At 41.9% G+C, this 16,778-nt stretch overlaps 2 protein-coding genes across 2 annotated transcripts in view; one reads left to right on the plus strand and one right to left on the minus strand.

The window, feature by feature from the left end:
• Positions 1-16,778, minus strand: part of CMTM4 (CKLF like MARVEL transmembrane domain containing 4) — a 64,607-nt gene that overhangs the window by 6,904 nt on the left and 40,925 nt on the right. The gene's annotated exons all lie outside the window — the stretch shown is intronic.
• On the plus strand, positions 1,496-14,476 carry CMTM3 (CKLF like MARVEL transmembrane domain containing 3). Its single transcript, XM_070953203.1, has 5 exons — positions 1,496-1,615; positions 8,758-8,913; positions 11,938-12,033; positions 13,231-13,351; positions 14,122-14,476. The coding sequence occupies exons 1-5, from the start codon at positions 1,496-1,498 to the stop codon at positions 14,145-14,147; spliced, it is 519 nt and encodes a 172-aa protein (XP_070809304.1). The 3' UTR covers positions 14,148-14,476.

Raw genomic sequence — 16,778 nt, forward strand, 5'->3', positions numbered from 1 at the left:
GATGCTTTTCCAAATGGCAACTGGACTTCCTTGGTTTTTTTCCTTGAAGACATTTCTCATCCAAATACTCCCCTTTTACAACTCTCATCCCGTAAGTAATTGGGGTAGAGTCGGGGCGACTGGATGGAGCTGAGCGTTTACTGTCCGGATGCCCTTCCTGACTCCACGTTGAGTTCACAGCAGATTTTTTTCTTTTTTCTTTGCTCCGGGGAGAGAAGGTTCTTCTTAAACCTTCGGGTTTAAGACTTGTGAACTTCTCAGAATTCTGGGAGTCAAAAGTCCACAGGTCTAAAGAGTTACCCAGGTTGGGCACCTCTTGATTTAACGAAACAAACCTGCCTTTCCGTGCAATCAGCGGTTTGCACGTTAAGAGTAGAGTAGAGTAGAGTAGAGTAGAGTAGAGTAGAGTAGAATAGAATAGAATAGAATAGAATAGAATAGAATAGAATAGAATAGAATAGAATAGAATTTTTTATTGGCCAAGTGTGATTGGACACACGAGGAATTTGTCTTGGTGCATACGCTCTCAGTGTACATAAAAGATACATTGGTCAAGAATTGTAAGGTACAACACTTAATGATAGTCACAGGGGTACAAATAAGCAATCAGAAAACAATATCAATATAAGTCGTAAGGATACAAGCAACAAAGTTACAGTCATACAGTCATAAGTGGGAGAAGATGGGTTGTGGGAACAATGAGAAGATTAATAGTAGTGCAGACTTAATAGAATAGAATAGAATAAAAGAATAGAATAGAATAGAGTAGAATAGAATAGAATAGAATAGAATAGAGTAGAGTAGAGTAGAATAGAATAGAATAGAATAGAATAGAATAGAATAGAATAGAATAGAATAGAATAGAATAGAATAGAATAGAATTTTTTTATTGGCCAAGTGTGATTGGACACATGAGGAATTTGTCTTGGTGCATACGCTCTCAGTGTACATAAAAGATACATTCGTCAAGAATCGTAAGGTACAACACTTAATGATAGTCACAGGGGTACAAATAAGCAATCAGAAAACAATATCAATATAAGTCGTAAGGGTACAAGCAACAAAGTTACAGTCCTACAGTCATAAGTGGGAGAAGATGGGCGATAGGAACAATGAGAAGATGAAAAGTAATGCAGACTTAGTGATGAGCATTGGGCTCATTCATTCATTCATTCAATTCTGGCGCCGGAGGAAGGAAGAAGAGGAGGAGGAGGAGGAGGAGGAGCCGAGACGGTGCGGCCCCCTCCTTTCTCTCCCTCCCTCCCTGCCTGCCTCTCCCCCAGCCCCGACCCGGATTGGTGGCCGCTCGCAAAAAATTGTGCGGGTTTGCCCGATTTCCGTCCCGTTTCCGTTTGCCTCCTCCGGAGACCCAGACCCGAAAAGACCAAAATAAATCCCAACCTTCCCCCCCCCCCCGAGGTTGCATCGGCTTCTTTGCAAAGTCCGCCGGCGGGAGTCGCTTTCCTTCCTCTTGCAAGCGAAGCGATCGGAAAGCATGGAGCGCTGCGAAGGAGAAGACCCCGATCCGGCCGAGGCGCCCCCGGGGGCTCGCCTGTTGCTGGCTTTCAAGGGGTTCCTGAGCTCCCGCAAAGGGCTGCTGCTCCTGGCCCAGGCGGTAAGAGTTGGGGGGGGAGTGGGGTGGGGTGGAGGGGCAAGGGGACCGCTCTCTCTCTCTCTCTCTCCCCGTTGCAAAGTTGAGACACGGGGTGGGGAAAAGGCAGGCCGAAGATGTGGGGTGAGCTCATCTCTGGCAAAGGAAATAAGTAAGTAAGTAAGTAAGTAAGTAAGTAAGTAAGTAAGTAATTTTATTTCTATACCGCCCTTCTCCCGAAGGACTCAGGGCGGTGTACAGCCTATTAAAAAACACAAAGACAAACATCAGTTAAAAATAATTAAAATTATTACACAATGTCTGAAATTTAAAACCCCCCAAATTTAAAGGACAAGCCCTGGCCAAGCGTTGCGTTACCGTTCAGACCAGGGGTCTCCAACTTGGGCAACTTTTAAGACTTGTGGACTTCAACTCCCAGAGTTCCTCAGCCAGCAAATCCTGGGAGTTTTTTATTTATTTATTTATTTATGTAATTAATTTGATTTATATGCCGCCCTTCTCCGGAGACTCAGGGCGGCTTACAATGCGTTAAGCCAATAGCCTTCCTACTTTTGTATATTTTTATACAAAGTCAGCTTATTGCCCCCACAATCTGGGTCCTCGTTTTACCTACCTTAGAAAGGATGGAAGGCTGAGTCGACCTTTGAGCCTGGTGAGATTTGAACTTGCAGTAATTGCAGGCAGCAGATGGAAGTGGATGTTGATAACAGTGCTTTAGTCTGCTGAGCCACCAGAGGTTCACAAGTCTTCCAAGTTGCCAAGGTTGGAGACCCCTGGTTTAAATGCTTGGAAGAAGGTTGGGGTGGGGGTGAGGGAGTCCCTATTCAAAGTTCCTGTTTCTTCAGGGTGGTTATTCTTGGGGGGGAGGGTTAAAATGAAAGGAGAGACCCCTCGGCCATCAAATTAGAGCCCTGTCTTTCAATCTTAGCAACTTTTAAGCCTGGCGGACTTCAACTCCCAGAATTCCCCCAATGAAAAACCATGGAATAGATCAGGGGTCTCCAACCTTGGCAAAGCTGGCTGGGGAACTCTGGGAGTTGAAGTCCACAAGTCTTCAAGTTGCCCAAGTTGGAGACCCCTGGTTCAGACGACTCCTGCTGCAACAATCGTGCCTCGAGGGCAGGGGTGAAATCCAGCAGGTTCTGGAGAACAGGTAGCAGAAATTTTGAGCAGTTTGGAGAAATGGCAAATACCACCTCTGGCTGAGTGGGCTGGGGTGGGAATGGGGATTTTGCAGTATCCTTCCCCCAGGAGTGGGGAGGGAATGGGGATTTTGCAGTATCCTTTCCCTGGAGTGGGATGGGAATGGGGATTTTGCAGTATCCTGTCCCTGCCATGCCCACCAAGCCATGCCCACAGAACCGGTAGTTTAAAAAATTTGGATTTCACCACTGCTCTAGGGGGGAGCTTGTGACCCACTCCGGATGATGCCCGAGGTGTGTCTTTGCCAAAGCAGGAATGATTTGCAAACGGGTCGCTTCCTTGGAGAAGCTTACCCCAAAAGATAGACCTGTCATGCTTTCCCCCTCCCCCAGCAGAGCCCCCTTATGTGTTATATAGACCCGGGAGAGAAGGCGAAGACGGCATTCGCACGACACATTGAGCTGCCGTTCTAGAAGCAACAGACTTATGCCTGATCCTGGATTAATCAGGATTTACTGATTAAATATTTTATTCCGATTTCATTTTAGATCGTATTTTATTCTAATTGCATTTTTAATCGTGCGTTATTCCAATTTCATTTAAATTGTTTTACCAAACTTTTGTAATGATTTGTTTCTGGAACTCTGCACTTTGATATGGCCCAAGGGCTAATCAATCAATAAATAAATTCAAATAAATTCACTGAATAAAAGCACCCCCAAGGAGGTATATTTCTCAAGATACTTTGTGTAGGGGAAGCAGAAACATCTGGACACTGCAGTGGTACCCAGCTGAGCTCCGGAGGAGCAAGATGATGGGCTAAATCAGTCCATGAAAGAGGGTGAACCATGACCTCAACCTAATACGCTGAGAAAAACTACAGGAAAAAAATCATTTTTCTAGTGTGATCACAGAAGTTTCAGAAACTTTTACTGTACTAATTTTACATTTTCCTAAACCATAGTTTGCTTGACTATAGTTCATTGGAAAAAGTCCACTGGCCGAGTTTGCATGACAGACAAAGCAAAACACATTATGCCAAGTATGACATAATTGGTGTCAGTTCTAAGTAATGTAAGATTTCTGCAGCTTGCCCTAAAACTCTTTGGGCGTGGCAACCAACAGAGTTATGAATGTGGCTTGCTAAAGCAAACCACAGTTAACATTAACCATAGGTTTCTCAAAGGTGCTTTTCTGAAAACTTTCTTTGTTTATATTTGAAGGCATTTCGCTTCTCATCTAAGAAGCTTTATCGGTTCTGGTCAAAAGCTTCTTGATTAAGGAGCAAAACGTCTTCAAATAAAAACAAAGGAAGTCCAGTTGCCTTTTGAAAAAGCACCTTTGAGACAACCATGACCTGGATGATGGAGAATCTCCAGACATTAACCACAGATTAAGGTTCTGACCTTAATTCAGGAATGCGGTGGTTCAGGGGCTAAGACGCTGAGCTTGTCGATTGAAAGGTCGGCAGTTCAGCGGTTCGAATCCCTAGTGCTGCATAACAGGGTGAGCTCCCGTTCCTTGTCCCAGCTTCTGCCAACCTAGCAGTTTGAAAGAATGTAAAAAAATGCAAGTAGAAAAATAGGGACCACCTTTGGTGGGAAGGGAACAGCATTCTTGTGCACCTTTGGCGTTGAGTCATGCCGGCCACATGACCACGGAGACGTCTTCGGACAGCGCTGGCTCTTTGGCTTTGAAACAGAGATGAGCACCGCCCCCTAGAGTTGGGAACGACTAGCACATATGTGTGAGGGGAACCTTTACCTTAAGGTTCTGACACCATGCTAAACAGCTGAATCTAGCCATATTGGTATGGCAAAAAATGATGGGATTAACAAGAGCACAGATTTTAACCTCCTATCAACCTTAAGTGTCCTTGGATAATCAGGAATATCTCTACGAGGAACAATGCTAAGTAAATCAATCAATCAAAAAAGTCACTGGCCCTTCCCATCTAGCCTAGGAAAATTAACCTTTGTCCTTCTGTGCCAGATTCTAAGATTCTGAGCTGATTAAGGACAGGGAATCCTTGATTTACAATTGCAATTCAGATCAGAGTTTTGTTGCTAAGCGAGGCAGTTTTTTAAGTGACTTGCGCCCGATTTTATGACCTTTTTTTGCCATGGTTGTTCAGCGAATCACTGCAGATGTTAAGTGAACCACATGCTGTTAAGCGAATCCAGCTTTCCCCCATTGACTTTGCTTGTCCGAAGCTGGCTGGGGAGGCCACAAAGTGATCACGTCACACTTGCAACCATTGTAAATACATGTCAGTTTGCCAAGCGCTTAAATTTTGATCTCGGGGCCATGAGGATGTTGCTAAGTGCAAGGATGAGTCGTGTCACTTTTTTTTCACTTGTAACTTCGAATGGTCGCTAAACGAATGGTACCTGGATTTGCCAAAATCCGACAAATTCCCATTAGCACTTACCACCAATGTTTTGTTTTTTTATCCTGTTTTTTCTCTACGAGTTGAAGGAGGTGTATATGGTAGGAATCCTCACATTTTATAAGCCTAGCAGCCACCATGAATCGGAAGCAGTGGTGAAATCCAATTTTTTTTTACTACCGGTTGTGTGGGCGTGATGTGGCATGGTGGGCGTGGCTTGATGGGCGTGGCAGGGGAGGGATAGTGGAAAATCTCACTCCTGGGGGAAGGATATTGCAAAATCTCCATTCCCACCCCACTCTGGGGCGAGCCAGAGGTGGTATTTGCCAGTTCTCCAAACTGCTCAAAATTTCCGCTACCGGTTCTCCAGAACCTGCTGGATTTCACCCCGATCGGAAGTCAGACTGGGAGAACTCGAACTCCTACCCAAGCCTGAAACTGTTCGATGGCTACATAATAGGGAACCTCTTTCTCCAGGAGCTGTGAATCTCCTCTTTTTTTCCCCTCTTTCGTTTGCTCAGTCCTCTTTGTAGCAACTCATCAGTAGAAACTCCTCCCACCTAGGAGGAAAGGAAAAAGTTAAATAAGAATTTTCAGGGAGGACTGTTTTCCATCACTAGGTCATCTATTTAGATTCTCAGTCATCCAGGTCATGATTTTCCCAAAGGTGGCTTTTTCAAACGGCAATTGGACTTCCTTGGTTTTTCCTTTGAAAATGTTTCGCTTTTCATCCAAAGAAGCTTCTTCGGTTCTCAGACCTAGCTAACCTGAGCATTCTTCGTTTGTTCCCTATCAGGAACGAAGTCTGTCTTTGAGTCAAACATGCTAGAGAAGAAACCATTTGCAAAATCCAAGCCTTGGGAGTATCCTCAGTGGGATAACCAAGAAACTTATACTGGCCGGGCATTTTGGAGTTGTGTTTCCCCATTTCCATTAGATGAAGCCTGGGGAAGATTCCTGTATGGCGTGGCCACAATCAGACCTTAAATCTTGTTTTTAAGGGTTGTTAGCATAGTAGAAGAACTGGACGAATGGGTTTGAGCAGATGGAAAAATTTGGAAGAGACACAGAGTGGAGTCTTTTGAAGACACTGCCCAAAGTCAGGGAGATTGCAGAGAAAAAAGAAAAGAAAAGGGGAAAACACATATTTTCCAGACTCTTGTTCAGCAGGGGGTAATGCACGGTGATCTTTAAATCCAGTGACTGTACGTCCTTTATTATAGAAAACTGTCACTTAGATTTAGATACAGTATATGTGGTACCTTGCTCAATAGTAGTAACTGTGAGAGGGATCTTGGAGTCCTAGTGGACAATCATTTAAATATGAGCCAGCCGTGTGCAGCAGCTGCCAAAAAAGCCAACACAGTTCTAGGCTGCATAAACAGAGGGATAGAATCAAGATTACGTGAAGTGTTAATACCACTTTATAATGCCTTGGTAAGGCCACACTTGGAGTACTGCATTCAGTTTTGGTCGCCATGATGTAAAAAAGATGTGGAGACTCTAGAAAGAGTGCAGAGAAGAGCAACAAAGATGATTAGGGGACTAGAGGCTAAAACGTATGAAGAACGGTTGCAGGAACTGGGTATGTCTAGTTTAATGAAAAGAAGGACTCGGGGAGACATGATAGCAGTCTTCCAATATCTCAGGGGCTGCCACAAAGAAGAGGGAGTCAAGCTATTCTCCAAAGCACCTGAAGGCAGGACAAGAAGCAATGGGTGGAAACTAATCAAGGAGAGAAACAACTTAGAACTAAGGAGAAATTTCCTGACAGTGAGAACAATTAATCAGTGGAACACTCACAGAAGTTGTGAGTATTCCAACACTGGGAGTTTTTAAGAAGAGATTGGATAACCATTTGTCTGAAGTTGTATAGGGTTTCCTGCCTAGGCAGGGGGTTGGACTAGAAGACCTCTAAGATCCCTTCCAACTCTGTTGTTCTATTCTAAGTTGGGCTTCACTTCAGGGTTATCAGCAGGCCCTTCAGGCTTTCCCTAAAGATAAATCTCTGCCAAAAAAAATGTTAGAGTGTGTGTGTGTGTGTACTCATGTACACATGTAGATTTTAAATGGGCAGCTCTTTCATTGCAGCTATGGTTGAAGTTCACCATCCTCCATTTTTAGTGGTTTATACTACTTACTAGCAAAGACTTCCTGGATTCAAAAAAACGATACAGGAACTGCTGGGTTTCTTGGAAATTGTTCTGTCTTTTCAAGTTCTTATTTCACAGCTGGCTGAAATTTGCAATAGTTTGCATCAGCTCCTTTTGCAGAAGCTAAAGGAATAGGAAGTGGTGTCCATCAACCCCCAGACAGAGTTTGAGATTAATTTTTTAAAAGAGTCTTTTAATTTAAAGAAACATTAAACAAAGCTGGCAGGCAGCAAAGCACAATGCAACTTCCTGCACTGTGTTTTCTGTCCATGAATGTGTCTGGACCCTTGGGATTTCAAATAAAGTCTTTTTAACCGGTAAAAACAATCTGGGTGGAGGTCCATAGTTTGTTTAGAAAGGGGTCTGTCTCCTGTCCCCCAAAGGTAAAATTAATCAAATACAGGTAGTCCTCAACTTACAACAGTCCATTTAGTGACCCTTTGAAGTTACAACACTCAAAAAAGTGACTTATGACCATGTTTCACACTTATGACCATTGCAGCATCCCCATGCTGCAATTACCTACCTTAGAAAGGATGGAAGGCTGAGTCAACCTTGAGCCTGGTGAGATTCGAACTTACAGTAATTGCAGACAGCTGGTGTTAATCACAATGCTTCTAGTCTGCTGAGCCACCAGGCCCTTTATTAACTAAACCTCCTTTTTAAAAAAAATTGAAGAGCCATTTTTATTTATTTATTTAGTTTGTCAAACATGTAAAAGATAACGGGTATAAGTATAAACATAAATATGAACATAGTAAATGGGGACGAATAAATGGAGTCAGTAGGACAGGGACGGTAGGCTCATTGGTGCGCTTATGCACACTCCTTTCAGACCTCTTAGGAATGGGGTGAGGTCCACAGTAGACAGTTTAAGTTATGGGGGGGTTGAGGATGTAACAACAGAGTCAGGTAGTACATTCCAGGCATTGACCATCCTGTTGCTGAAGTAGTATTTTCTGCAATCGAGTTTGGAGCGGTTTACCTTAAGTTTGAATCTATTGTGTATTCATCTATTATTGTGGTTGAAGCTGAAGTAGTCATTGACAGGTAGGACATTGTAGAAGATAATTTTGTGTACTACACTTAGGTCAGACTGTACGCGGCGTAATTCTAGGTTGTCCAAGCCCAAAATTTCAAGCCTGGTTGCATAAGGTATTCTGTTGCGAGTAGAGGAGTGGAGGACTCTTCTTGTAAAATACCTCTGGACTCTCTCAATTGTTTTAATGTCCTATATACAGTGCGGATTCCAGGCAGACGAGCTGTATTCGAGAATTGGTCTAGCAAAGGTTTTGTATGCCCCATTCAAGAAAATTCTGATGCTGCAAGCAAACCCGATACCTGTCGGTGTGTAGGGGGAGATGAGATTGCATCTGCAGGAATACCGGGCCAAGTGGACTCCCAACAGATCTTCTGCAGCTCATGGGTAACCACCACGCTCTCCCATTTGTGTCCTTCAGACCCTCTCCTTTATCATCTTCATCTGCTACATCGCTTCGACAGCTGCGCCCTTCATGATGGTGCCGTTACTGACATTTCTGGTCGCTTTGGGCTTTTTCCTTTCCTATTCCCTGAAGTTGAATGAGAAGTTCCGAGGCATCTATTGGCTTTTGGGGGTAAGTAGCTGAATGAGGGGGTTGACTGGTGCTTATGATGTAGTTAGCAGGTGGGCTGGTAGGTTGGTTTCGCAGGGAAGGAGGAGAAGGGAGGTTGAATGGTATCATTTCCAAACATGTTGAGGTTGTGTTTCCATCAACTCCAGACAACCTGATGATGGGTAGGGAGAAGGAAGAACAGGTACTTTTTTTTTTTTTTTAAATTTGATTTATATGCCGCCCTTCTCCGGAGATTCAGGGTGGCTTACAAGGCGTTAAGCAATAGCCTTCATACTTTTGTATATTTTTACAAAGTCAGCTTATTGCCCCCACAAACCGGGTCCTCATTTTACCTACCTTAGAAAGGATGGAAGGCTGAGTCGACCTTGAGCCTGGTGAGATTTGAACTTACTAATTGCAGACAGCTGGAGTTAAATTACAATGCATTCGTCTGCTGAGCTATATTTGTGTTGTTACTACCTTGAGAGTTACTTCTGGAACTTGACACCCAGAACACAAAGTGGCATCAGATGCAGGCGGTCCTTGACTTATAACTGAGCCCAGAATTACAGTCCTAAGTTGTGATGGTCATTAAGCAGGTCACTATGTGACCATGCCCGATTACATTGTTTTTTGCAGCTATTATTAAATGACTCCCCACACCCCATGAAGTGAACATCATGGCCATTAAGCAAATTCATTCTCCACAATGGGTGTTTTTTGCAAGAAATAAACAGGAACTAGCAATAGCACTTAGAACTATATACCACTTCATGGTGCTTTACAGCCTTCTCTAAGCGGTTTACAGAGTCAGCCTATTGCCCCCAACAATTTGGGTCCTCATTTTACCCACCTCGGAAGGATGGAAAGGCTGAGTCAACCTTGAGCCAGCCGGTCAAGTTCAAACTCCTGGCAGTGGGCAGAGTTAGCTTGCAACACTACATTCTAACTAAAGGGGGGGAGGGAGGGAGGGAGGGAGGGAGGGAGGGAGGGAAGGAAGGAAGGAAGGAAGGAAGGAAGGAAGGAAGGAAGGAAGGAAGGAAGGAAGGAAGGAATAGCCCTTAGACTTATATATCACTTCACAATGTTTTACAGCCCTCTCTAAGCAATTTACAATGTCAGCATATCGCTTCCCAAAATCTGGGTCCTCATTTTACCAACTTCGGAAGGATGGAAGGCTAAGTCATCCTTGAGCTGGTCAGAAATCAGAAATCAAGGTTAGGTGATCACGGGACACTGCAAACGGCTGTAAATGTGAGCCAGTTGCCAACCCCCAATATGATCCCGTGATTGTGGTGGAGAGAGTGGCCATTGGAACTTCAAATCCAGTTCGTAAGTAGCCTTGGGGAGTCCATCATAACTTCAGACAAGCCATTAAGCAACCAGACGTAAGTCGAGGATTATCTGTATCCAATTGCATTCCACCTGTGGCTTTTGAGCAAGCTACCTTTGAAATCTGAATGACAGGGCGGCCTGGCCTGATGGTGAAGCTGGTTGTGATATTGCAGCCCAGTCAGATTTTGAGGAAAACAATTGTTTAAGAAGTCCTTTGTTCTCCACAGTGACCACCAGGGGATGCTGGCTTTCCAGGAAGACTTAACTTTGCAAAGCAAAACGGGATAGGGGGGACGGGACGGGACATACAGCACTGCCATTGAGTTTTGTTCCACCCGATTTGTTCATTATTTTCCATCAGCCATCTAATTTACGGTCAAAGACTGCAGTGCTATAACCCAGATATATAATAATAACTGAGATGTGAACCCAGCTGAGCTCTGTAATTCAAATGCCAGCAGTCGTCATCTCTACTAGAAAAAAAGGAAGCAGATTTTTCTGCGGGCTGTATACATTTGCCCGTCTTCCTTGTGCAAGGAAAAGAAGAAGAGAATTAAATGCACGCGTGCTGCAAATATGGAGATGGTATTAACATATTTCGGTGATCTTTTTCTGGCCCTCAAAGTCTCCGCAGCCCCCCGATGACAAATCTGATTCCTGTCGGTTCAAGGAATGGATGATTATATGCTGTGCCCCAGCATGAAAACATTGCTGCACCATCTCGTAACTGCTGGGCACATAACGCTCAACAATTAAAGGAACCTCTTATAAAATTTCTCCCAACAAGGATCAAGGATCTTCACCAGATCCTGCTGGCTGATAGGGTTTGTCAGGAGTTGTGATCTTGAGACATCTAAAGTGCAACAGGTTGGAAAAGGCTGGCCAGGAGCAGAATTGGGGTCGTTGAGCTGTGGACCTCCAAATATGACTGAACAGCTGCCAGGATCCCTAATATTTTGACCACTACTGGTTCGGTGTGGTGAAAACTGTAGTTCAAGCCAACAAGTGAAGGACTATAAATTTCCTTCTGAAATTATCTCCTAAAAGGCAACCCTGCATATATACCTTTTTCATTTATTTTATTTATTTTATTTTATTTTTCATATTTGTATACCGCCCTACTCCCGAAGGACTCAGGGCGGTGAACAGCCATAATAAATACAAATACATATAGAAGTTAAAAACTATTAAGAAACAGATTAAGTAATTTAGGCTCAAAGATTAAAAAACATCCAAATTTATCTAAAGAGGTTTAAAACCCAATTTAAAAGCCAGTTTAAAAGCCAATTAAAAAGGGAGAGTTAGGCCAGACCAGCTTGTTGGAATAGAAATGTTTTCAGGGCACGGCGGAAAATGCGTAAGTCTTGGATGTTTCGTAACTCCGGGGGAAGCCCGTTCCAGATGGTAGGTGCCCCCACAGAAAAGGCTCTCCCCCTGGGGGCTGTCAGTCAACATTGTTTGGCCGACGGCACCCTGAGGAGTCCCTCTCTATGGGAGCGAACTGGTCGGTGAGAGGCTATTGGTGGCAGGAGGCGGTCTCGTAAGTACCCTGGTCCTGAGCCATGGAGCGCTCTAAAGATAGTAACCAAAACCTTGAAGCGCACCTGGAAGACCACTGGGAGCCAGTGCAGCTCGCGCAGGAGGGGGGTTACATGAGAGCGCCTTTACCTTCTTAATAATCTTCTCTTTCTGACGACATTGGTTTTGCAGGATTTTTTGTGTGGAATTATTGCTGCTATTATATATTTTGCCATCTCCATTGCTGCCGTTTCGAAATATACGGACACCGCCTCGAAGGCAGCGGGGGTAAGTTTCTGTTTCTGAACAGAACTTGTACGCCATATTTTCTCTCTCCAGCAGTTAATTTCACAAGCCTGTTTGTGTTTTCTTTTATGCAATTGTAATTCCGTCTAAACTTATCTATGGTTGCTCTTCACATTTCATTGCTCAACTTGGGTTTGCTTAATTTTGGGGAGAAAAGAGTTCATAAACTCCTTGCGCTATGATTTTCCCCATACATTCTTATGGAGTAGCTCTTTTTAAAACCTTCCATTAATATCAGTGGAAGCTTTTTTTTTTCAACTCATTGGTACATGAAGGAATATGGGAAGAGAATTGGGAGATTGTTTCTTCTCTAATCATATGCCTCTCTTCCAAAAGTTCTCCCAGCATTGCATTGTAAAAAGTTTCCATTAACGCCAATGAAGCTTTCTTTAAAAATCCAAATATTTCAGAAAGCTGGAATTACAAATGCAAAAGAGCTCACAAGGAAGGATAAATGTCTATGACAATAACATGTTTGAAAGCATGTTTTCTCTTTATTTTCTAATTTATTTTATATGCATTTATCCGATTGATACCCCTTTTCTCCTCTAGCGCCTTATTCTCAAGATTGTTCTTAGTCTAGGGATCCAACCTTCATTTGACCAGATGTAGTTAGAAAAGATTGTCAGATACTCTCAAGTTGGCGCTACTTCCATAGGAAAGCCGTAAACCACTGAATGTATTAATGATAATAATAATAATAATGAAAAGAAGGACTAGCAGAGATACGACAGCAGTGTTTCAGTATTTGATCAGCTGCCATAAAGAAGAGGGGGACAGGTCAACTTATTTTCCAAAGCACCGGAAGACAGGGAGCAATGGGTGGAAACTAATCAAGGAGAGAAGCAACCTAGAACTAAGGAAGAAGTTCTTGACAGTTAGAACAATTAATCAGTTGAAGAACGTGCCTCCAGAGGTTGTGGATCCTCCAAGACTCGGGGTTTTAAGAAGAGATTGGCCAACTACTCATCTGAAATGATATAGGGTTTGCTGCCTAAGCAGGGAGTTAGACTAGAAGACCTCCAAGATCCCGTATTCTGCAGTCAAGACTAAAAATGGAGACACGGGATATGGGTTGAATTCTGTCATTTCTACCCATGATAGCTCTTTTCCTCTTCCCCCCCTCCTCCATATTTTAAAAACTTATGTTTTCTGTATTTCCTCTATCTTGATCTTCAGGTATTTGGGTTTATTACCACCATCGTCTATTGTGTCTATGTCTATTTCACCTTTAATGACCTGGCAACATTTCTAAAACAGGAAGATTCCTCCGACGCCCCCAAATCACAGAAGTCAGAAAGTAGGTTTGAACCGTTCTTGCATTGCTATCCAACCACACTTGCTATTTAGAGCTTCAATGCAATCTTGCTACCTAATGATTTGGTGCAGGGGAATTCTGGGAGGGTTTTTTTTTTTTTTTATTTGATTTATATGCCACCCTTCTCCGAAGACTCAGGGTGGCTTACAATGCGTTAAGCAATAGCTTTCATACTTTTATATATTTTATACAAAGTCAGCTTATTGCCCCCACAATCTGGGTCCTCATTTTACCTACCTTAGAAAGGATGGAAGGCTGAGTCAACCTTGAGCCTGGTGAGATTTGAACTTGCAGTAATTGCAGGCAGCTGATGTTAATAACAGTGCTTTAGTCTGCTGCACTACCAGAGCTCCTGGTAGTTGGAGTTGAAGTCCACACATCTTAAAGTTGCCAAGTTTGAAAAATACCGCTCTAGTTTTAGGTAATTGAAAAACTACAGTTAATAGCCCCCACAGTTTGTGGGGGCAATAAGCTGACTTTGTATAAATATACAAAAGAATGAAGGCTATTGCTTAACGCATTGTAAGCCGCCCTGAGTCTCTGGAGAAGGGCGGGATATAAATCAAATTTATATATATATATATATATATATATATATATATATATATATATATATATATATATATATATATATATATATATATATATATATAGTTACTTCCCATTTATCAGTTTACTATAGTATTTTTAAAAAGCCCAATTTCCTATTTTTAGTATGAAAGTTATTCTTCACGTCCATTTTTTTTTTTCAGACGACTCCGATTCAGATTCAGACTGAAATAACAGTATCTTTGATGAATGGCAGAACCTCGATGGAAAATGAGGAAGACGTAAAGAGGAAAAGGAAAAGGAAAAAGAGAAAAAGCAGAAGAGAAATGAATGTTTTGAGTATTTTAACCTTTTTTCAGTGAACTTGGATATTTTAACTTTTTTCAGTGAACTGTAAAACTGCAACTGGGATCACCAAAATCATGCTGGGAATATTATTGTGTATAATTTACACAAGAAAACTTGACCTGCTGCTGTCTGAAACTCATTCAGCATTGCAATAGGTTTTTCCAGCCAAACCTTTTACGAACAGACTCCTTATGTTATCCGGGGTGTATAAAGAAGTCATTAACATCTTGCAACATGGAGTTTCTTCAGTAGTAGACATAATACCCAGATCAAGCTTATAAACTGTAATATCTCTTTCTTTCTTTTTTTCTACTTATACCAAAGTTTTTGTTCTTGACTTCAGAAGACAGTAGCTTATTTGTTAGAAGGGGGCTTGATTTTAAAACTTAGATTGAATTTAAACTCAGGACAAAATTCAGCAATAATGAAAATAAATTTAAACCCCTAATGAATAAAGCCAAAGTAAGATGATTCCTTAAAATCATCTCTCGTATTCAGTAATTACATGCCTACACATACCAAGCCCCACGTTAATAGATCATTCCTCAAGAAAGAAATGTGATGAACATGCTTCTCACAACTTTTGTGATTGCCTGTCTGGTAACCACACCAGCCAATCAAATCTTTATTACATTCATATACCAGCATAAGAAGGGTGAAATATAAAAAATAATTTGATAGATAATAGATGAGAGAGAGAGAACACACTTTTAAAAATTAACTAAAATATTTTATATATATTTAGCTTTTTAACTCTCTTTTAACTATAAATTATTGATTGCATTCTGGCCTAGGACCATAATAAATATTTGATTCGATTGATAGCTCCACCAGTAATTATGAGGAGCGGTAAGCTATAGAAAACTACGCAAGATACAGTGCATAGTTTCTCTGCGATGTACATGCTCCCTTGATCCAAAACTAGAATTACCAAAAAGAATCTCAGGATAATGTGTACCAGGCATGCAATTCCTCCGGCTTCTGATTTTTCTTCTTCTCCCGTATACCAGTCCTTGCTTAAGGACTGCCCTGTTTAGCAACGGTTCTCAGTTACGACCATGCTGAAAAAGTACCTTTACAGCTGGTCCTCACAGGTGATGACCGTGGCAGCATCCCTACAGTTTTTGTGATTGCCATTTCCGTGCTTTGCATTATGACCATGGCAGTGTCCTGCAGCCAACATAATCATTTGTGCCCTTCGCCACCGGCTGCTGACAAGCAGAGTCCCATGGAGAAGCTGCCAGTCAAAACCCAAATCATGGTCACTTGAAGTCTCGCTTAATGACCTGGGGTGTCTCAATAACCACAGCAGAAGTGAGGGCACGTAAGGCTGTTTTAGCCACGTGACGTCTCCCTTAACAACTGCATTCCTTAGCAAGAGTTGCCAGTCCAAATAGTATTAACTAAACAAAGACTTACCTATAATGAAGGAAACTATGATGCAATATATCATTACACAATATTTAATATGCTTGGTACCGATTTGTATTAGTTTTGTAGGGCAGGGTCAGTTATCAAGACAAAGCAAACACATGTCTTTCCTTTTGATAAACTCCACAGGCAGGTCCTGGCAATAAGAGAAGGAAGGACCCAGCAGACTGGCTTCTGAACTGGGTTATCACAACAGTTTAGCTATGTTCCGGTTTGTGCTTCTCTGGAATTCCCCCGAGGACCATTTTACCGTCTTTGCTTCTTTTTATATAGTCATTTGCATGTGGTTTAATCTGTGATTTTTGTTTTTGTTTTTCAATGAAAGGAAACCTAGCGTGCATGTCAAATGGAACAAGGAACACATTTTGGAACTGTAGACGGAGTAAATCTATGTCAATATTTCATTTGAAGGTGCTCACTAGCTTTTGTATTATTTCAATATCTGCACTATCTGGAAAGATCTGGGTATTTCAGATATGAGAACAATCATAATGGCCTATTCTTATCTTACCTTAATAACTTTTCTGTTAATCATCTCCTACAGGGAAACCATTAGTTTTTTTTTCTTGTTTGAAATAATCTTTGCATTACAGATTTCAGACAAATTTTGGCCTGTAATTCAGATGCCTTAGTAACAACAACCTGAATAATATGCAAAAACGCAGAGCAAAAATATTTTAGATCAGCTGATCCAAAACAATATCCAAGAACAAATGTTTGATTATAAAATTTGAACTTTCCAGAAATGGATAGAGAAAGGGTATGCAGTGTTTCACTGGCAAGCATGTAACGTTAATGTACCTGTGGAAATCATTGCTAAAAGAATCGTAACAATTAAGGCTATGAATTTATTTATCTGTTTTTTAAATAACATCTCTGGAATAGAATTTTGCCTGTACAAATTTAATTCCGGAATTTGTACACTGGTACGGATGCTTGAATTAAGATTAGGGCAATCTCAGGTTATGCCTAAAATAACAAATTTAAAACAGCCTTAAAGTATAGGTATCTAGAAGTCACTTCAGTTACAGTATACAAAATGAGCAGCTCAGTTCCATTGTATTAACTTGCATGAGTTAGA

Source organism: Pituophis catenifer, unplaced genomic scaffold (assembly GCF_029215685.1).
Source record: "Pituophis catenifer annectens isolate HBS135680 unplaced genomic scaffold, rPitCat1.0.hap2 SCAF_13, whole genome shotgun sequence".
Taxonomy (NCBI): domain Eukaryota; kingdom Metazoa; phylum Chordata; class Lepidosauria; order Squamata; family Colubridae; genus Pituophis; species Pituophis catenifer.